This window comes from Antennarius striatus, chromosome 23 (genome assembly GCF_040054535.1).
Source record: "Antennarius striatus isolate MH-2024 chromosome 23, ASM4005453v1, whole genome shotgun sequence".
Classification (NCBI taxonomy): Eukaryota; Metazoa; Chordata; class Actinopteri; order Lophiiformes; family Antennariidae; genus Antennarius; species Antennarius striatus.
Genome location: NC_090798.1, coordinates 6,188,382 through 6,210,902, shown reverse-complemented (window position 1 = coordinate 6,210,902; position 22,521 = coordinate 6,188,382). Strand labels below are relative to the sequence as shown.

Below are 22,521 nucleotides of genomic sequence, written 5' to 3'. Positions count from 1 at the left end.
TCATCGTGATTTCAAAGGGAGTCAGAGGAGTCGTGAATGAAACTAATCATAGGACTTCAGTAGTTTGAATCCAGATTATTTATATTTGTTTTTATTGTGAGGCAGCAGAAACTTCATTTAATCTCTTTATTATTATTGAGGGTTTATTCACGTTTCATGATTGGGCTGCACACGTGCGAACAAACTATTGAATTCTGATGTTTACATCGCTCTTATTTGAACTCTGTTACTTAAAAGTCCAGACTTCTATGTTGCATTCCCCTCAAGTGGGAACCATCTTTATCTTGTATTTTATTTATATTTGAATTTGTAGTTTGCAGCAAACAAAATGTCACTGAAGTTTTCTTTTAAATTTTGTCCCAAAGTTCAAGGTGTCATCGATGCTGCATGAACAGAAAGTAGTGAAGTATGGTGATAAAATAATGCAACATTGACATGATGTACTGTATGTGGGATCCTTGTCACACCTAAATGTTTATTTCCTTACAACTTGTAAAACGTTACAGAATGTAAACAACGAATACAAATGTAGAAGTCTGCGGATGAAAATAATCAGCCTTAATGGATTTAACCCACTTGAAAGGTTGTTGTGTTCAAATCATATTGGATTGACTGTAAATACAAGCTGCCGTCTGTTCCCAGTGGCTGGATGCATTCCAAGCAGGTGTTGTGTGAGACCACGGTAATATTTCACAGTAAATAAACAGGAGGGAACCGACAGTTAAAGCAAAGGGAACTCATGCCTGTCAGAATTCATGTTTTTACAGGTGTGTAAATAAATGGATGTTTGTATGCAAATGATTGTGTCCCGTTCTGTAATGTTGTGATGTTTATCTTGTAGCTCAGACGTTCAGCTTCTTTGGAACACCCAGAGATTTGGTGAAATGATGTTGGTGTTTATCTTCTTTAATTACTGGACGTTGTTTGGTTTTGGATTAACCTATTAGCTCTACGTTGAAAGTAAAGATGACATGAAGGTTCTGTAAGGCAAACGGCCTGCTTAGATCGCTGGATTAGTTAAAACCGGGTCAGTTTAGTACAAGGCTCATCTGAGCAGACATTCAGGTAAGAACCACACAGCTCACATGGATTAATTTCCTGTATTTATTGAAAACCTAGCAGTTGTCATTAATACCTGTTGTGCCTGAACAGGCGAGGGAGTAAGATGATCAACCAAACTAATGTCATTCTGATAAGAAAAAAACAAAACGGCAAGAGACGAAAAAATAAAACCCACGATGCTACAGAATGACATTTATTTTCTTTCAACACTTTAAAAATGTTAGAGATGTAGAGAAAAAGCACTGAAGAAGGACAGCAGTTCAGAGGGAGTTTAGAAAAAAACAGGTTTGTGTGTCTCTTCAAATAGTTTTGTTCATCAGTTTCCTCCTCTGCCTAGTGTCGCTTTGACTTATTCTGTGTAGTGAAACGGGAGACGTTTGACTCTTCCTGTCCTCTGTGCCTCTTCCTCCCTCCATCCTTCTTCACCGTTTCTTTGGGGGTTGGGCTGTGCGGGGAGGAGTGACCGGGCGACCTGAGTTCATCCCTCCGTACTGGTACTTGGCTTTCTTCTCAGATGGCTTCAGGATCTTAAAAACACACAAACGCAGGTTGACTGTTACACAAACTACTTAACATGGAAACATTCTACCACAGAAGAAGACCGAGGGGCATTTACAGGAAATTGCTTCCAATGCGACTAGACACACGTCGTGAGGATTTGGAGGATGCCTGCTGTTCTTAAGGCTTCATCTACAGTTTGTGTAACTGAGGTTTCACAATATTGAAACATGGATTGAACTAGAGCTCCTCCTCCTCCTATGAAGGTGGATATTGTTAGAATAATGTATATAATTTATCTCATATTTACTCTTTTTATATTCCTTTATTCTTTGTAGCATGGCCATGTTAATGTTTATATCTGTATGAAGTGTATTACTATGTTTTAAGTTCTTTTCTAGGCAGACGAAACCAGCAGGGGGACCACCAGAGTGTTGGTGGGAGCCATTTGAGCAGGATGCGACCTCTGAATGACAATAAGAGTGACACTGGTTGTTATCTTCAAAGGAGAGGATGCCCTAAAACAGATTAGAATGACTGTGTCACTTTTTTATTGCTTCATGCCAGATGTTGTTTTACTGTTGTCTTTCTGCCCCCCATCCCTTAGAAAAATAAAATGTAAACAGGGACTGCCCTAAATAAAAAGAGGGTTCGGCAGAGAAATCCTTAGAGCGGATAGACGTTTGTATCGAGCACATCTCTGTCCGTTCTCCTCGCGAGTAAGAAATATAAACTGTTGTCTTCTCCTTTTTGAGTGTGTTTGAATGTTTTAGGTTGCCTGAACCTGACATTAAATTGGTCCTTCGAGCCGGATGCCAACACACCTAAGGATTCCAGCGGGTGACGAGGACACCGGAAAGACCGTGGCCACGGCAGGCTAGCCTAGGAGCAGCCTAACAGATCCTTTCCAGGACCGGCCTCCTAGTCACCAGCTGGGATCCACGGGTTGACGGCATTCCGAGAGGGAAGACAACAGTGGTGAGTACAAGCTTGTTTAAAAGGAAATGAATGAATGTGGGCCGATGCGCAAAGTAAACTAAATTTGGACGACGGAGTCCGGAATATCCGTGTAAATTGGCTGAAGAGTACAAACCCTGAAAATACTAGTCACTAGCAGGTAAACGAGGGACGACGGAGTCCGACAAATTCCGTGATAATTGATGGACGACGGAGTCCGACAAATTCCGTGTAACAAATTTGGACGACGGAGTCCGGAAGATCCGTGTAAATTGGCTGACTAAATCAAAGGATGGCGGAGTCCTGCAAGATAGGTGCTTAAATTCCGTGGACAAACGTTTGTGTGAGAAAGTGAGAGTGTGAATGGAAATAAAATACCACTAGGTGTTATTATTTCGTACCAAAGCAGTAGGATCGTAAGCAGCAGACTGGTGTGGATGCAAAGGCAAGAATTCTCCACTCGAAAGAGTTGAAGTGAGAATTACCACAACAGGACATTGATTTGCTGCCCTACTGACAGAAAACCAGTCTTTAGAACACCCTAGGTGTTGACAGACTGGACTAAATTTTTTAAATGGGGAAAGGAATAAGTAAAATAAAGGCCAAAGATACACTGCAGTGTTAAGATTGGAAACTTATTGAAAAACAGGATCCTAAAAAAGTTTAAAATTTAAGACAGATGATAATAGAGGATAGTATAAATTGGAGGTCAATTAAACACATAAAAATAGCAGCGCTTCATGAAATAATAATAATAATAATAATAATAATAATAAAAATAACAATAATAATAATAAAGGGTAGCTACAACATAATGGGGAAAAAATAAAAATAGAAAAAAAAGAAATAACAAAAGAAAAGTATAAACACAAAGTAAGAAAAGGAAAGAATTAGCACATACTGTATATTCCATTGAAATAAAATGGGCATATGAATGTATAAATTATATAAGTGATATAAACTTTGTGGTGAGTCTTTCAGTTTCTGGTATATATTCTCTGTATACTATAGGGGAGAGCTGCTCAGCCACCTGGCTGAAATAAAGTCACCCAAGTTAGTGCGTGTTTGATAAGATCCAACCATATACGTATGGGAAGATCAGTGTGAGTGTGCATTGTGTGATTGATAAGCCATTGAAAGTATAAGTATTAAATTTATATTACCCATTGAGTCAATTCAAATTATGGGGTAAATATGAGGTTATAAATGTTTTATTTTGGCACCGAATCATAAGGGGTTTACATTAATGGGAATATTGAACGGGAATTCTTTAGAAAGTTTAAGCACGTTGATAAGAGAAAGTAAAGATAAGTGAAAGAAAAGAAACAGGAAGTCAGCAGGAGCCTTTAATCAGAAAGAAGAAGAAATATTCTATCAGGGAAGTTTTAGAGGCAGCTTTGGAGGTAGGAGACATGGAGGAGGAGATGGAAGAGGTGGAGCTACATAGAACATGTCAGAATGTTAATGTTGTGGGAAGGAAGGACATATACAGTAGCCAGAGATTGTCCTGATAAGGAAAGAGTAGATTAAGATTGACTAAGAGAATGTGATTCGTTGACAGAAAATAAATAAATAAATAAATAAATAAATAGAGAAAGACTTTAAAGTGGAATGTGAGACAAAGGAAGTTCTTAATTATAAACTTAAAAGATTTGTTCTTGATGGATGGAGTAAAACCAGAAACATTGCTAATGGTAAATGGAAAACCTATGACTTTCTTCTGTGACACTGGTGCGTGAAGAATGATACGTAAGGAGTCTATTCCAGGCTCCAGGCAGAGTAACCACAGTGTGATAGTGAGATCTGCTAATGACAAAATGTCCACAGTACCGCAATCAGAACCTGTTTGGTTGAGAGATCCCCAAGGACAGTCCTGTCAGATGTCCATATTAATGTTTTCTGATTGTCCTGTAAACCTACTACGCCATGATGGTCTGCTATTGCTAGGATTAGCATTAATGCTAAGTTTTGAGGGAAACATTGTACTCAAGAGAAAAGCAGAGCTGCAAAAAGGAGACATTTTTGTTCACCAGGGAACAGGTGAACTGTTTTATTATTACTCCCTTGATGTTCCAAATAAAACACCTCATGAGAACCACAGCTCTGATGACAGAGGGAGAAAAGATGATATCTAAATTACAGGACAAAATGTCAGAGGAGGATCGGCACATCACACTCTGGTGCAAAGCTACACCAGGCCCTGATGAAAATTATGAAAATAGTTTAACTAAAGTCACACCAGCAAAAGTCACAGTAACTTATGTCTATTCAGACGGAGAGACTAATGCAGCTGCAGCAGTTAAATTGTTATCACCAGAGACCGTAAGACTTTTCAAAATGTGGACGGTACCCTTTATTGCTTTGTATAAAAGTAATACAGAAAAATGGAGAGATTTGAGTAAAATGGTGGTAAAAGGTGAAAATGCAGTTGATTGGGAACACATCTCTGATACTATGGTTATAAGTGCTGCCACTAGACTGACCAGAAAATCATTGTTCTGGACAATCCAAGTGCAAAAAGGTGTTTACATGCATGCTGAAAATCTCCTCACTAGGCAGTGACTGTTTGTGCTTACAAAAGAAGAAGAACTGTTAAAAGACGTTCCAGAGAAATTATGGTCTAGAAATTCCACTGATGTTGGTTTAATAAAAGAAACCCTACCTGTACAAATTAGACCTAAAACTGAACATAGACCTTGTGTGCGACAATATCCATTAAAACAGGATGCATATGAAGGCATAAAACCAGTAATTAATGACTTAATAGCTGCCGGTGTAATAATAAAATGTAACGATTCACCATGTAATACTCCAATATTCCCAGTAAAAAAGCAAGCACCATCTGTAGGATGGCGTATGGTCCAAGATTTACAGGCCGTAAATAATGCTGTCATTCAAAGAGCACCATGTGTCCCAGACCCTTACACTTTGCTAAATTCACTCAGACCAGATGCTAAAGTTTTCACTGTTGTAGACATCAGTAATGCATTTTTCTCTATACCTGTTGATAAGAACAGTCAATTTTGGTTTGCATTTACCTTTGGTGGCCAGAGATATACTTATACCCGATTACCCCAAGGGTATTGTGAGAGTCCAACTATTTACTCTCAGGCAATGAATGCTAGCATGACAAAATTCCAACCTCCAGGAAATAGCCAAATTTTGATTTATGTGGATGATGTTTTACTAGCATCACCTGACAAAGAAACATGCAAAAAAGATACAGTGGCCCTATTGAAACATTTGGCTGAGGAGGGACATAAAGTGAGTAAAAATAAGTTACAGATGTGCAAACAACAGGTGAAATACTTGGGACATAATCTGAGTGCAGGAGGAAGAACAATAGTAGAAGATAGGAAAACTGCAATACTTCAATCACCTATACCACAAACTAAAAAGCAAATGATGTCATTTTTAGGTTTGACAAATTATTGTAGAAACTGGGTGCCAAATTATGCAGAGATAATCTCACCTTTGAGTAAAATAATGTATGATGAAGACCTTAAAATGACCTCACCTTTGAAATGGACAGTAGAGGCTGAATATGCCTTTTGTGAAATAAAGCAAACTCTGGTATCTAGCACTGCATTAGCCTTGCCAAATTATAGTAAACCTTTTATTCAGATGGTAGATTGTAAAGGTCATTTTATGACCTCAGTTTTGGTTCAGCAATGGGGAGATAAAATGAAGCCAATAGCATATTTGTCGTCTAAATTAGACAGTGTTGCATGTGCACTGCCACACTGTGTTAAATCAGTCATTGCAGTATCCATGGCTGTGGAAACAAGCGCTACTTAAGTCTTGTTTCATCATTTGATTTTGAGAGTACCACATGTTGTCTCTGCTCTGCTCCTACAGACTAATATGACATTTTTATCACCTGCAAGACACTTGTCTTGCATGGCAACATTGTTATCCCAACCACATTTGACTATAGAGAGGTGCACAACGTTAAATCCAGCTACATTGTTACCACTACCTGATGATGGCATTAAACATGATTGTCAAGAAATAGCAGAAAAGACATCTAAAAGCAGAAATAATTTAAAAGATCAACCACTCGAAACAGGAGAAGTGCTATTTGTAGATGGTTCCTCTAAGAAAAATGATTTAGGTAAAACGCAAACAGGATATGCAGTAGTAACGCAAAAAACTGTAGTAAAGGCCGAATGCTTACCGTCAAATTATTCAGCTCAAGCCGCTAAATTAGTAGCATTAACCGAAGCATGCAAATTGAAGATAGGGATGTGACAATTTATATAGATAGTCAGTATGCATTTGCTACAATTCACACCTTTGCTCAATACTGAAAAAACCAAGGCATGATAACATCTACAGGCAAACCAGTGACACATGCAGAACTTTTATCTGATCTTTTAAAAGCAGTACAACTGCCAAAAACCTTAGCCATTTGTAAGTGTGCAGCACACTATTTTGAGCCATGGTGTTACACATGTCTCAACAGGAGGGATGGTAGGACAGATGCATCAAAATTATACCACATTGTAAAAAGGTCATTTCAGCTGAAAGGCCCTATAAGAGAGGTGAGCTAAAGCCTGATAATAGGGTGGATCCAGACGTATAGAGACTGGTGAGATCCGAAAGTCAGTGAAGATCTTGCAAGACACCAATCCTGGTAGAGGGTTTCGCATTTCAGCCAAAATGACCCCTAAATGTTTAAAACAGGCTAGAGATGTTGGGTATTGATTTTCTTTTTATTGTTAACTTTTCTATTCGTGTGGTCACGCAACAAGCTGGCGTTAGAGCCGTCAGTGTATCTTTTCACAATTTCGATGGTTGGCTACAAGTTAAAACCTGTGTTAGTGGAATAAATAACAATTGGCTGCTTATAGTAGAACAGTGACTGCGTTGTATGCATGGGACCAAGACCGATTTTACAAGTGGTTCCAGCAGTCATCCCTAAACGATGTGTAATAGAAGTCATGAACAATACTAACCCTAACGCAGAGTGTGACAAGTGGGATTATGTCTTTCCAGTTACCACTACTGACAAAGAAAAACCATTGTTCTCTAAAAATGTTGCACCTGGTAATTTTTCTTGCATCAATATAACTGGACTTGGGAAACAATTAGGAAATCTTACTCGAAACTTATGTGACAAAATCATTAGAGTACCAAAAAATTTCAAACCAGTAGCTAGAGCAGATATTTGGTGGTGGTGTGGGGACGACAGACTCTTTGACGAACTGCCACACAATTATACAGGAACCTGTGCTCTGGTTACATTGATGCTGCCGGTGTCAATTCACAAAATGTCTGTTGATAGAGTCGCCACGTTAGCTGATAAAGACGATTTCCCAATGATACGCAAACAAAAACGTTCACTTCATGATAATGACCCCACTTATATCGATGCTATTGGTGTGCCGCGTGGGGTTCCTGACGAATACAAATTAGTCAATCAGGTAGCAGGAGGATTTGAGTCCTTGTTTTGTTGGTGGTGTACGATTAACAAAAATGTAGACAGAATCAACTACATCCATTACAATGTTCAAAAACTGGGGAACTGGACACAGAGTGGATTTGAAGCAGTTCACAATCAATTATCAGCAACCTCCCTTATGGCGTTCCAGAACAGAATAGCCGTGGACATGCTGTTGGCAGAGAAGGGAGGGGTTTGTTCCATGTTTGGGGAAGGGTGTTGTACTTTTATCCCCAATAACACAGCTGCTGATGGAAGCCTCACCAAAGCCATAGAGGGACTTAGAACTCTCAATGGCAAGATGAAGGAACACTCTGGTGTCGACACGTCCATGTGGGATTCCTGGATGAATACCTTTGGCAGGTATAGAGGCTTAGTAACTTCATTTTTGGTGTCAATTGCAGTTTTCTCTGCAATTATGAGTTTGTGTGGATGTTGTTGTATACCCTGTCTGCGTTCTCTTGTTAATCGTCTGATCACCACAGCAATCTCACCTTTGGAGGAAAACATGGCTCAAATGCATCCTTTGCTTGTTCCTGACGACTACACTGACGACGACAGTGACAATTTTGACGTAGACATATAGACATGATCTCCAAGTGTAAACATATTTGTGCTCATAAGAATGAACTGACAACTAAAAATCAATATGAAGAAGTTGATACAGCGATATGAGATTTTGAGCAAATATGTGATAAACAGGAGGGAAATGTTAGAATAATGTATATAATTTATCTCATATTTACTCTTTTTATATTCCTTTATTCTTTGTAGCATGGCCATGTTAATGTTTATATCTGTATGAAGTGTATTACTATGTTTTAAGTTCTTTTCTAGGCAGACGAAACCAGCAGGGGGACCACCAGAGTGTTGGTGGGAGCCATTTGAGCAGGATGCGACCTCTGAATGACAATAAGAGTGACACTGGTTGTTATCTTCAAAGGAGAGGATGCCCTAAAACAGATTAGAATGACTGTGTCACTTTTTTATTGCTTCATGCCAGATGTTGTTTTACTGTTGTCTTTCTGCCCCCCATCCCTTAGAAAAATAAAATGTAAACAGGGACTGCCCTAAATAAAAAGAGGGTTCGGCAGAGAAATCCTTAGAGCGGATAGACGTTTGTATCGAGCACATCTCTGTCCGTTCTCCTCGCGAGTAAGAAATATAAACTGTTGTCTTCTCCTTTTTGAGTGTGTTTGAATGTTTTAGGTTGCCTGAACCTGACAGATATGTCGAAGGAAAAACGTCAAACTTTGGTTTGGGAATTGGCTAACCAGTTCAGAAGTAAACTTCACTCGGCTCAGTCTTCTGTGTTCGTCTCGTCTTTACGTCTCCATCAATCTTGACTTGTTCTTGCGTTCTAATAAATGCCCTCGAGCCCAGTTACCGGGGTAACGGATCCCTCTCTGACAGGACAAAAGAGATGGGCCAGGGAAACGAGGCTGCTCCCACGGTGGTTTGAAGATGACTGCTGAATACTGACCATGATTTCAGCCGGTGTGTGTCCAGAGTAATCTGATTACCCCTTTTGAGTAGTAATCAACACACTTCTGAACACACTATTAATGAATGTCTGCATTTTGTACCTGGAAGGAGCACATCAGGGTTTCATCTACGCTCATCATGCCCCCGGCGTTATCGAACTCTCCGCAATAGTTGGGAGCCGAGAACAGAGTCACCAGCTGGCGCTTGGCAAAGAACTCGTAACCGTCTTCTACCACCTGGGGATGCAGACACACACACACAGGTTCACACAGGCATCTTCTGGGGACATCTCAGCACTGACGAGTTGTACCTGGTGGGCTCTGCAGATGAGGTCCAGGTCGTGGCGGTTGAGGAACTTGCTGACCACGTCTGCTCCGAAGGTGAAGGAGACGCCGCGGTCGTTCTCCCCCCAGCCCTGGACGTCCTTGTCCGGGTCCGACCACAGCAGGTCACACAGGAGGCCTGCAGGGGAAATGCGATTCACGTTTGTGTCTGACCCTCCATCGCCGACGCGGGTCCCGTGAAACAATCTCAAATGTTTTATGTCACTTTTACAGAGTGTTAGCTGTTAAAACACAGCCCCCCCCCCCCCCCCCTCACCCACACCCCCCACAGACTGTCGGCCTCAAACACCATAAGAGGATCTGAGCAGCGGCGGCTGCCAGGGCTGGAACACCAGCTGCCTTATAAGGACAAAACATCCTGGCTTGGTGGAGCGGACACAGACACACACACAGACACACACACTCTTCCACTCCGCTAGCAAACAACTCCAGATTTCTAAAGGAGGCAAAGAAACCATTTTTATCCCCTGATTGTTACGGAGGCCGACGGTAAGACGGCTGTCCAAGTCAGAGATGACGGGAATCACACCAACGTTTAATGACCTCATCGTCATAAATTAACATCTGTCGTCCCGCTGAACGCGCGAGTGCAAGTCTAAACCCTTGGACTAAATATCAACAAACGCCTGACTCACTTCCTACTTTTACTAAAAAGAGGAAGCGTTTCAACTTCTGGGGCTTAAATTAGAGCTGAACTTGCGTCACGGAGAATCTTTGATCGATTGGGGCAGATTTTCCTCTAAGAGGTTCAGCGAATTAATAAGGAATTGGAATGTTGGTTGTCACCATCTGCATTCTGTGTTTACTGTAAACAGTGGTTGATATTTGGGCTGGATCTATCTCCAGAACGATCCTCCATAGATTTTCTCATAGCTGCCGTGGCGCCTCAGGACCTACCTGTGTCGGGCACATCTGTGGGTCTCATGATGCGTCTGATCTGCTCCATAGACTGCAGGTCTGGAGACAAACCTATGGCGGGACAAAGATGAGATCGTCAGTTTTAACGGCTTCATTTTCACTTTGGTTTATGTACATCACATCAGAGGAGTAAAAACAAAGTTTGTCTCTCCAGTTTGACGGATTTGACCCTCCTGTGAGGTTTTTAACTCGTGAACATTAATACCTCCGTGACAGCAGAAGATCTTCTCGTCCACGATCGCGGCGATGGGAAGGCAGTTGAAGCAGTCTGTGAATGTTTTCCACAGCTTGATGTTGAATCTGCGTTTACCTGCAAAAATCAGAAATGAAACAAGTCACTGAGAAGACCCGAACAAACCAACCTGGACCCCGTTCCATTTATGGTTATATTTAATACACTTTGTGTAATCCAAGTCTACAGAAGCCCTGGAACCCAAACTGAACCTAAATTCCCTTTATAAGCAGAAATCTTGACAGTAGCTTTTAGGCTACTGTCACCATTAACCTCATCAAACATGCTTCGAGACCAGATCGACAGGAACTCTGTAGATGATCTCTGCATTCCTCAGTGTTTGCGACAAGCTCCTATGGAATAGAACCGCTTTTTTTGTTTCGTAAGTCAAAGAGTGAGCTTGTGCATGTGCACCAGTTAAAGCACAACGCAATACACCTCCAAAAACACGCCCACATGTCCCCAAGTGAACAACTTTCGCGGCCACTTGTTCCTGTGCCAGCCTACGTAACAGAACCAGCCACAGCAGCGCGTGACTGAAGAGGAGCTGAAGAGTCAATGCTGGGAAACGCTCACATTCGTCGTAGAAGCCATAGATGCGGTTAATGGAGGCACACTCGTGGTTGCCTCGGAGCAGGAAGAAGTTCTCGGGGTATTTGATCTTGTACGCCAGCAGCAGGCAGATGGTCTCCAGAGACTGCTTCCCTCTGTCCACGTAGTCGCCCAGGAACAGGTAGTTGGCCTCCGGTGGGAAGCCGCCGTACTCAAAGAGCCTCAGCAGGTCTGTGTACTGTCCGTGGATGTCACCTGACGTGAAGAAGAGGAAGCGACAGAGTGAGGAAGGAACTGTGGTAGATAATGTGACACCACAGGGAAGGAAGCTGACTCACCACAAATTTTGAGCGGAGCTTCCAGCTCCAGAAGGATCGGCTGACTGAGGAAGATCTCCCGTGACTTGATGCAGAGGCCGCGGACCTCAGCCTCCGTCATCTGGACAATCTTCCCGGGGCGGCATCCTCGTACTGGTGGAGGGGAAGCAGAGGAGAGACAGGGTTAAAGAGGAACTATGCGTTTTATTAAACGCGCTCGGATTCTCTGCTTATCGTCACATAACTGAGTTTGTGTAACCGAAACGTGGAAGGAGAGCAGACGGAGGATGGAACCCTGTCTGGGTATTACTGTGGAGACGCTTCCTCTTACACAACAGACAGGAAAATAAGGGGGTGGGGGGGGTGGCAGGCCACATGACCAGGAGCTGGGATCATTCTACCAATAGTACAGAAGACTGATGAAAGTTTCACAGCTTAGCAAACATCCCAGCGGATGACTGGAGCCATCACAGTCAGTATCCATGCAAACACAACCCTGAAAACTAGAACCAATGCAGTCGCAGACTGCAACACCCCTGGATTCAAAATTTTACCCTGACTTACTTGCATAGGTCAAAGATCAAAGCCGCACTAGCTTTGATCTATGGTCTTTCCATCTTCAGTTCCTGAGTGTACTAAAGCTGAAATCTTACCTTGACCTAGTTTTCTCAAGGTCAAGGACATCATCTCATTTTCATCCCCTTTGCTGCCCGAGTAATGTGCTTTTTGTTTCAACTTTACAATAAATCACTGCTTTGAAGCGGGATGTAATAAATACAAATTGAAAATTTGTTGCTCATACGATTGATCTGACAGTTATTGATTATTTCATAGTTCATGAGTGACGACTTCTGAGTGATACGTTTTCCTTCTCGTTCTGTGGGATCAGCGGTAAATTTATCCCAGTGGCTGTGAAAGACTGGACCTGAAATCTGCCTGGGATTGTAAGGAAATAAACGCACACACACACACACACCTTTGGTTTTTTAAATTTTGATGACATTTTACCAAGAAACTGGAGTATGTAGGTGATGCCTTCAGTAAATGTGTAAATGTTCCCTTACTGCCCAGTTAAAACGCCTCTGTTCCTGCTGCTAGGTAAACCTCAGACTGGGCCAGCACTGACTAACACTGCTGTCAGGTGACACCAATGCAACACGATACAAAAAAAAAAAAAAAAAATCACTGCAGGCGCCAAAACGCCGTCTGACAGGCGAATCGCACGGACGAGGTCAAGAGAAATCCCGCAGCTCGACGTCTGGGATCGTTTGCAGAAGAGCGGATGCATGAAACCTAGAGAACAACGGTTTTTGGATGTGTGTGTGTGTGTGTGTGTGTGTGTGTGTTTTTGAAAATACCAGACACACAAGTTTTTAGGGAACACAGAGTGTGTGTACATGAGCAACATGACCCTGCTATTTCTGCCTGGAGATAAACGCTCCTGCGCTGCAGCCAAACACAAGCTTGCGATCACAGGTTTCACCTGAAGGGTCACGTCGGGGCTATAATTAGACGGTGAAAACAACAAAAAAACACAAACCCTGAGCCAGAACTGTATGGAGGCAAAACTGAAACTCTCCAGTCACTTAGAAACATCTTTATTACTGGTCACCATACACAACAGATCCTCCAGTGAGGCCAGCGCTTAAGTTAGCGTCTGCGTCCACCATGTAGGGATTTCACACCCCTCCCCTTCAGCTTCGCCATGACGCGTTTGCAAGCCTGTGCTGGCTCAGCTGACAGGGGGGGAAGGGGCTGATATTGAACACACACCTCAAATAGCACCATGGGAGGATACCCTTTCTTCGCGTGGTGTAGTTTAGGCAGAGCTGGACACACACACACACACACACACAACACATTTTAATTTCTCCACCACACACACACGCACACGCACACTGACCTTGATGTCAGATCGTACCACTAGAGTCTTGCAGGGAGGTATCCCAGCATCCTTTACACCCTGTCACTACTGCACTGCAGCTTCCCTACTGAAAAGAAAAAAGTGAAGCAGTAGGTGGGTACCCACAACTGGTTACCATGGCAACCCATCAAGACCAGTCTGCAAGGTGTTGGTGAGGAGAGCTGCTTCTCACCTACAGGGAAAAAAAAAAAACGGAGCTGATTTGCAGATCGAGTGTCATCTCTGCCAGCCCACGCTTTGCATGACAACACGCAGCAGGTCTGATGATAACACACTGTTTTAACACACACCATCTGAACTATTGGACTACACACACACAAAGCACAGTTTCTTCCCTTGTTCAAATGACCTCCCTGGGTCGATCACAGTTTAAAGATTAAGAGAATGCTGGACCAGAAGCGTCTTAAATAGCAGCTGCGAACCGTTTTCCTAATTCTTCATAACATTCACAAGAACACAAAAAACGACACAAAATGTGCCTTTTTTGGAGATGAATTCTGAGTCCATCCCAGAATGTTGTGCTGCCCTTGCAGCCAACTTCCAACTTCTCTGTTCCATCAATACACATTAGATTCGATTGCTCCAGTAATATATAGTACATTAATAATAGAACTGTTTGCTGACTGACGAGTCGACATCGGTCTGTACTCCACCTGCCCATTACACAAAAACGGCTTGGATAAGTTTTAGATTTGGACAAGACAACATCAGATATATGTAACTGGTGCTCCATGTCTCCTGTTAAGTTTCCTAACCATCTTATATTTGATTACATCCATCTTTCCTAATTTGGTAAGGTGTCCGTCTGCCTGAGCTTTAACTTGAACGCACTCTGACCTCTTTAGAGGGTTCTCCAGGATATCGCTGTCCATCCATTTCTTTCCCACACTTCCTCCGTCACTATTAAACTCCTCCTCCCTTCGATCTTCCTGCATCTATGCAGGGTAGAGCTCTCCCGACGAGGCACTCCTCTGCCTCGCCGGTGAACCCAGCTGACGTCAGTCCCCAGCGCTCCTCTCAGACTGGTTTTACATTCCAGACACCTGATCGACCCCTCAGGCCCGTGCGGCACTGGCTGGATGAGGATCTGGCTCAGCCCGGGATACAAAAGCGGTTACAACACCTGCGGGTTGCATCAAAATCTACATGCCAAGAAGAAATGAATGTTCCAAGTTGATAAAAAAGGGTTTTAGATGGAATGAGATCTGGAGGGCTATTAATCTCGTCATGAAAACATGCCGTAGGAAACATTTTAACTGATCCAAAGTTGAACAAATGTTTACTTACCTCTTTCCATTTCACTTTTTTGAACATTCATTTTGATAATTTAAACGTTTTCCCTCAATATGTCACAAAACTGTTCACCAACACACAATCTGAGTCTGTGTCAAATGTTTTTGGTTGGCAAGCTAATTCCCCAAATATTTTGGTGGTGCCCAGCCCACCATTGTGCTGCTGAACCACACCAGGAGCTGTTTCAACACGTAAACATTAAACTGACTCATCTTGACAAGACTTTTATAACTTTTATAAGTCAAAACTTGGAAAAAGGTCAAAAAAACTACCAACACTTTGACAAGAAAAATCAAGAAACATGCAAGTTTAACACAGATTACCCTAAAGCAGCTCAAGGTTTGTAGAATTGGACAAAAAAAAAAAAAGTTTTCGGTCATGCAGGTCAACTATTTTCCATGGATTTAAAAGAGCCGAGCTCACTTGAACACAACCGAAGGGAGATAGGTCAACTCCAGACAGATTGCTTCTTGAAGACGTTACCATATATGGGTGCTATGTATGGAGGAAGGAGGAAGTAGGCCGGTCAGTGTGGGACAGAGTGAGAGCTTTTAGGTTGTGTTGTAGGATGTGGTGGAAAAAGAAGAGTAACCAGGTCAGGGGATAACACTGGCCTCCAGTAAGACCAGTAGAGGTGAGCTGTGGGTTCGTGTTACTCATGACCAGCATGGAAACACTTCAGTCACAACCGAACTCTGACCTCAGCGTGAAACAGCACCCCAACACGACTTGGAAATACATTTTCGCCCCAAAATAAGATCTGAATTATTACAAACTTCTATGTTGTGTTTACCATTCAAACTTGCCATCTTAAAAAATATCAGACACAATAATAGAAGAAATGAACACCATCAATTCAGCTAATTTACATGTTTTTGAAGATGGGAGGAAGTAAGAGAACCCGGACAGCTCGCAGCTTGACCGCTGTCGTGAATTTTATGACTCAGCGTGTTTTGGCCGCCGCTGCGCCTCGCAGCACCAATAAAGATGCCCTGTCAGACCTTTGGAGCTCCTCCTCTATCACCCATTCTTTCCAGCCGGGTGCCAGGCCAGCGAGCTCCCATCCACTCTCTCCGTCTCACCCACTCCCACACGGGGGACGGTGGAAAACACTGACCCTCTCAGTGGACGAAGGAACACAAAGTAAGAGAGGGAGCAGATCTTTAGCAGAAATACCAACTGCGGAGGCATTTCTGTGCGGGCTTTGCATTTTCAGAGGACGTTCTGTTCCCCCACTCTCTGAGCGCCGTGGGTGAATGGCCGTCTTTGTGGGGTGAAAGAAAGGATGAAATTGAGAGGAGAGACTGAAGGAGAAATAAACAGGAGGCGTGGGTAGATGCACAGAGAGGGGGAGTGCTGGAGAGGAAAAAAGAAATGAGAGAAATGTGGGGAGAAACTGAAGCTCAAGTAGGGGAAAAACAAGTGAGTGAATAGGAGGAGAGGAGAGGGGAGGGGAGGGAAAGCCTGGGTGATCTCTGCACCATCTTTGGTGCCAGGGGGTGAGCGCTCTCCCCTGCACTATTGTCCCCATAACAGAGTGAAACGCCAGCAGACCAAAACATGTCGGCAGGCTGGAGTAAAATGGATCCCGAAAGAGCTGACTGTAGATTATCACACGCCATAATTCAACACCAGAGGAAGTGACTTTACTTCTCGTGGTTTCTGATTAATGAAAAGGGACAATTTGGGAATAAAAACCTCAATAAAAACAGCCTCACTTTTGAAACAGGAAATAGAAACTTCTATACGAAAGTGGAACGTGTTCCTATAAAACCACAGCTTTGCATCGCTCAACCCACTCGAGAGGTTTACCGCACGTCATCCTGACTCTTTCTGCTCTCCAGCTGTTCTCTCAAACAAAGAAAAAACATGAAAGATTTAAATGAAGCAAAATAAAAGAACAACTTTTTATCGTCCTCCACCTCCCCACCCCAGGACCTGCGGATGTATGAGGTCATGGAGCGGATGGCATCACATGGTGCCTTCAGGACACCTGTGTTGGCAGGCTGCACAGAGGGCTTGTTGTCGCTCAGGCCGGGGACCGGTGTGGGCTCAGTGTGGGAATGCTGGAGAGACTGTAATAGCAGCTTTGCAGCCACAGCGCTGCGACAGCACAAACTAATGAGAAGGTGGGACTCCATATGCTCTCAAATCACAAAAATGTCAGTAAACTGCAAAAACACACAGAAAAGAGGACATGCAGGCTTCCTGAGCCATGCTAACTGATGACTAACGCTTTTCTCTGATTGCTGTAGAAATGGGCCATCAGCTCAAAATGTGCTCTAAGCAACTGTGATGATGCCATTTTGAACTTGTTAACATGCTACTTGCACTACAACAAGCAAAGACTAATCGATGAGGAGAGAAACGGTGTAATGCGGCTGTGATTTATCTCGCAGCAGCGACTAAACATCACACCCTAGCCATTAAACGTGTAATTGCCAATTACGAAAAGTTCTTTTTTTTTCTGTCTCCATTAGATTAGATAGTGATATGTACCCTCACACTGCACCAGCAGTTTAAAACAGAACTTATACTGTATAACTCTGAGCCACTACAGCAAAAAGACAATAATAATAATAACAACAATAATCTCCTTGATAAATAAAGTGTGTGTCTATATACTCAGACCTGTTAATACAGTAGTACAGTCATGCTGATACACACTCGGATGGTGTGCCAATTTGGTCAACTACTTCTAGATTTCCCAACATGAACCAGTGATGGGCCCATTGTGAACCAGTGACGGGCCCAACGTGAACCAGTGACGGGCCCAACGTGAACCAGTGACGAGCCCAACGTGAACCAGTGACGGGCCCAACGTGAACCAGTGACGGGCCCAACGTGAACCAGTGACGGGCCCAACGTGAACCAGTGATGGATCCAACATAAACCAGTGATGGGCCAAACATGAACCAGTGATGGAACTGAACAACTCGCAAACAAGCCAAGCTTTCACTGTATCATCTAAACTTGCAGATAGAAAGATGTCCTGACTCACAAGAGAGAAAAAGAAGACATTGTTGAGAAGAGTGACAGATGAAACCCCAGAGGCCACAAACATTCACACGGAGCCCACTGAAGAGAATCCAGTGAGTTTAAACGGTGTTGGCAGTCGATCAGGTTTAGCCTGTCGGCTGGACAACACCTGTCAACTGCTCAAACAACAGTTGACAGTCATGTGCGCTGTGTGTGTGTCATGACAATCACTTAGAAACGGTGTCTTCTCCTGATCTCGGTCTGGTTTTTCCACACATTGGCCTTGTTTTCTGACCGAAAGAAAAACTAGCCCAAGGTGTTTGGTTACATAGAATCAGATATTGCCAAACACCATTTTTAAAATGTTAAAAGAATCAACAACAAAATGTTGGTGTGGTATATTAAGACTTATTTCATTATTGGCTCTTGAAAAAAGGAAAGTGTCACACTTGTCTGAAAAAAGAAATTTCCCGAACAGATAAAATTACATGATGCATGATTATTAAAAATTATAATGTGTTCACTAAACAAAATTGAGTCTGATCAGACTACATGGAAAGCATCACCAGACAATGTTTGTTTGCCATTTTGAATCAGTGTCCCAGAATCAAAGCGTGGATAAGTACAGAACAGCAGTACCAGCAACATGTATTTACACATCCAGCACAGAAAGACAAACGTCAGCATTTGTTTGGGGTCATGTTTCTGGCCAACCGATGAAATCCAATATTCACGCAACTTGCACAGTATGTTTATGATAATGTATCCCTCTCTCTCTAGTTTCCAGGCAAACAAACAGAACAGAGTGTCTCATGAGGCGAGTAGAGCCATGAATTCTAAGCAGCTACGACTGCATGTTCGCTAGCTCAGTCAGTCTCCTAGACAAACTGAAGTACGTATGATGAACAGGAATCCAGTTTCAAACTGGTTTATGTGGATTTCTTGATCTACAGACAGTTTTAAGCTAACTTGGTGCTGCTGTGATTATTTCCACTGTTTTCGAAAGGAATCCAAATTATGTTAGCATCCTAAGAGCTGAATCAGCTCTAGTCATAACCAGGAGGACGACTACATCAGGATCACCAATCGTCAAACTGGTCTGCTTTAGCCATTGGTCAGTGAGTTTTCCAGTTGGTTAGGAGTCATCCATTTGGATCTCGCTGAATAATTTTGGGGGGATGCAAACCGAGAGGTAAAGCTCTCCATCAACTGTTCGGTCTTCGTTCCTACCCTCACCTATGGTCATGAGCGATGGTGACCGAAAGAACGAGATCGCGGATACAAGCGGCTGAAATGGGCTTTCTCAGGCGGATAGCTGGTGTCTCCCTTAGAGATAAGGTGAGAAACGCTGCTGTTCGCGAGGGGCTCAGAGTAGAGCCGCTGCTCCGTCGCGTGGAAAGGAGTCAGTTGAGGTGGTTTGGGCATCTGGTGCGGATGCCTCCAGGACGCCTCCCTAGGGAGGTGTTTCTGGCACGTCCAGCTGGGAGGAGACCTCGGGGCAGACCCAGGACCAGGTGGAGGGATTATATCTCAACACTGGCATGGGAACGCCTTGGTATTCCCCAGTCAGAGCTGGTGGATGTGGCCGGGGATATGGAAGTTTGGGGCTCCCTGTTGAAGCTGCTGCCCCCGCGACCCGACTACGGATAAGCGGTGGAAGATGGATGGATGGCAAACCAGTGCCATCATTAACAGGCGAGAATTTTAAAGAGTAAGGAAGAACATTGTTCCCTGCCTTCTGCTTCATTTGGAATTTAAAAGATATTTTTGGATTATAAAAATAAACAGATGAGCAGTCCACGTCCTCTATTACTGTCCTCTCCCCTAAGTGTGTGCCACCAAAAGGGTAGGTTAATTTCTAGCAGGGACAGCTGTGCCTGTTGACATTTACTGGGGGGGGATCAGCGATCCCTCATAAGAGCGCCTGTGTTCATGAGTGACTGGCACCAGAGCTGGCCGATGAAGGGCGAGATCAAGCAGGCTGTAGATGTAATCTGGGTACACACTGTAAAAACTGGCATGGCTATGGTTCAGCAGATAAAAAAAAAAACAACCTATGACAGGCCCAATCCTACAATACGGCAGACATCCAACACACACACACACACACACACACACACACACACACACACACACACACACACAGCGCAATCTGGGTGTGTGCATGTTTAGAGATCTGTGCTCACAGGATCACAAGATGGAAACATAGGTTAGCAGAGCTTCCACAGTCCTCCCCACTGTGACCACAGCTGCTTCAAGGAACTGGATTAAACACCTGAAGAGCAGCAGTTCAAAAGCGACAAGCACCGTTGAAGAAAACGCCAATGGACTAGAAGAAAATGCCCACATTCAACCCACAGTCTGATAAAATAAAAAGAAATGCCTACATGGTACGCTGCTCAATGATCATTACCCATTATTGATATTATGGGATGCCTTTTTGGTGGAGGTCAGCTACCTTGTCTTGACATTTATCTATACTGACCGACAGCAGACACCTACTGATCAGGCTTATGGCTCATACAGTGTACAGTATATGCTACTAGTTATGTTACATTTCATGATAAATGTCTCACTATTCATGCAAAAATCTCATGGTTTGTTTAACTGAGCTGAGGATCAATGAGTCGTCAAAGGGTCTTGATGATGATGTCTTTTGAAAATACAGTGGCAGAGGAAGCAGTTCACATTTGAAGCCTTTGGGGCCGAATCCATCCATTTTTTCCGTGGAATTCGCTGTTATATCACCGCAGACACAAGCTATCAAATTTGTAACTGAATATCTACTGTAAAGTCTTGCTCAACAGATACAGACTGTTGTTACTGGTATTGTACAGAATACACACACACACACACACACACACACCATTACATAATCAGCCCCCATCAGTCAAGGCGATTAGGTCCTGACATGTCGATCTACACTGTGTTTATTCATTAGTTTACGTCGCCAAGTTGTGTGCGTTGGTGTCTGCGTCTGACTTCCAGCTAGTTCAATCCGTGCCAGTGAGAGACAATCCATCACGACGGTTTTCTCACAGCAGCTTTCTCAGCTTGTCTTCACGCTAGCAGAAGACACAGAAGGACTCTGTCTCCACGTTCTCAAGGGAACGGCAGGAGAGAACAAGAATCTTCTGCTCAGCCACAACAGATTCCCTTTTTTAGTAACACCACTTGTAAAAAAAACCCTCATGCACTGCGTTTGTACGGGAGCAAAACCAGGATGATAACTTTTTTAAAAGTTTGCTGAGGCTTGTTTTGGTCAACCTGCCAGCCGATGAGAACCCCAGTTCAGATCTATGCTCTGTTGTGCTGAACAGAAATAATGACAGCTTTGACTTTAAGAATGGTTTATCCAGCAATCTAAAATACCAGTTCTGGAACAGTGAGATGAACAGGGTGAAACAAAGCTGCTTCTTGAAAGGGAACTGACTCTGTGGAGTTAAAGAGGATCATCAAGGTGTGTGGCATGATTCAACATTCAGCTGATACACATAAACACCACAAACCTGTGACAAATCTGTTTTCTAACCCAATTTGAAAACTTTTTTCCCTCCTTATGACTGTGTTTAAACAAACTTCAGCCGACACTGAGTGATTTATTAAAGTTCAGAGCACTCAGATGAAGTTTCTGGCATACCTCTCCCATCAGGGTCAACTTTTTTTAAGGAGGGATTTCTACTTCTGAAACCACCATCTATGGTTCTCTGGTCCAGAACTTCATGAAATTTAAAACCTCAGGTTTGACGGTAGAGATTTGATCAAGCTTAAAAACATACATTCCAAAGTGATGACATCACTACTGATGTAATACGAGCATTACGACATTTTTTCAAAGCAATACTAATTCTTTTTATACCGTAATTAGTTCTCAAGTCGGTCTGACGTTCTGCTCCGAACTCGACCCTCCTTATTTAGCACGGACTGTCTTCCATCCACAACTTAGTTGTCGAAGTTATAGATAAATATACAAACATAAATGGGTCATTTATGTGAATTAGTGATAGCTAAAGGTGTGTCTGCGATGTGCATTATCGACATAACAGACTGGTTGTATTCACTACACCGGCATACGCTAACGTTAGCAAGGAAAGTGGCCCTTTTCCTTAGGAAACCGTGTCCAAACGTGTGCAGTTCAAACTAGAACAACACAAGGATTATGGATAAATGCATTATTGTCGAAAACTTACCCTCTAGAAGCCTAGAAATAAGCGAGTCAACGTCCAACTCTCCCTCCGCCATTTCTGTAACGAACAGCTCTGCCCGCCGCAGTCTGAAGCTGGCAGGGAAGGCACCGCCTCACTGCACCGCCAGCCTCCGCCCACTCACAGCCGCTAATAGAGACGACTACGATGCATTCGCGGTTCCTCGGATATTCTAAACTCAATCACAGTGACAACAGAGAAAACAAAGACTTAAATTAGATATAAACAGTTTAACGACAAATCGTGGCTTTCAATAACCTAAAATTAATAAAATTGCATTTTTACAACTGCAGTTTGATTTCAAGTGTATTT

The 22,521-nt window shown here is 43.0% G+C and overlaps 1 protein-coding gene across 2 annotated transcripts; it reads right to left on the bottom strand.

Moving 5' to 3' along the window:
• Positions 1-1,090: 1,090 nt before the first annotated feature.
• Positions 1,091-22,349, bottom strand: LOC137590862 (serine/threonine-protein phosphatase PP1-beta catalytic subunit). 2 transcript variants are annotated; one of them, XM_068308670.1, is made up of 8 exons: positions 22,195-22,349; positions 11,830-11,961; positions 11,516-11,746; positions 10,913-11,017; positions 10,687-10,758; positions 9,756-9,907; positions 9,547-9,681; positions 1,091-1,589 (listed from the first exon to the last, which is right to left on the bottom strand). In XM_068308670.1, exons 1-8 carry the CDS (start codon positions 22,244-22,246, stop codon positions 1,485-1,487), a joined length of 984 nt encoding a protein of 327 aa, XP_068164771.1. In that variant the 5' UTR covers positions 22,247-22,349; the 3' UTR covers positions 1,091-1,484. The 2 variants fall into 2 exon arrangements, with proteins under 2 accessions (XP_068164771.1, XP_068164772.1); XM_068308671.1 differs by lacking the exon at positions 22,195-22,349 and adding an exon at positions 13,712-13,735.
• Between the last annotated feature and the right edge of the window lie 172 nt (positions 22,350-22,521).

Coding starts and splice junctions, on each gene's coding strand:
- LOC137590862 (XM_068308670.1), bottom strand. CDS start 22,246: ATGGCGGAGGGAGAGTTGGACGTTGACTCGCTTATTTCTAGGCTTCTA. Junction 11,747..11,829: donor AGCTCCGCTCAAAATTTGTG/GTGAGTCAGCTT, acceptor TCTTCACGTCAG/GTGACATCCACGGACAGTAC. Junction 11,018..11,515: donor CTATGGCTTCTACGACGAAT/GTGAGCGTTTCC, acceptor TGATTTTTGCAG/GTAAACGCAGATTCAACATC.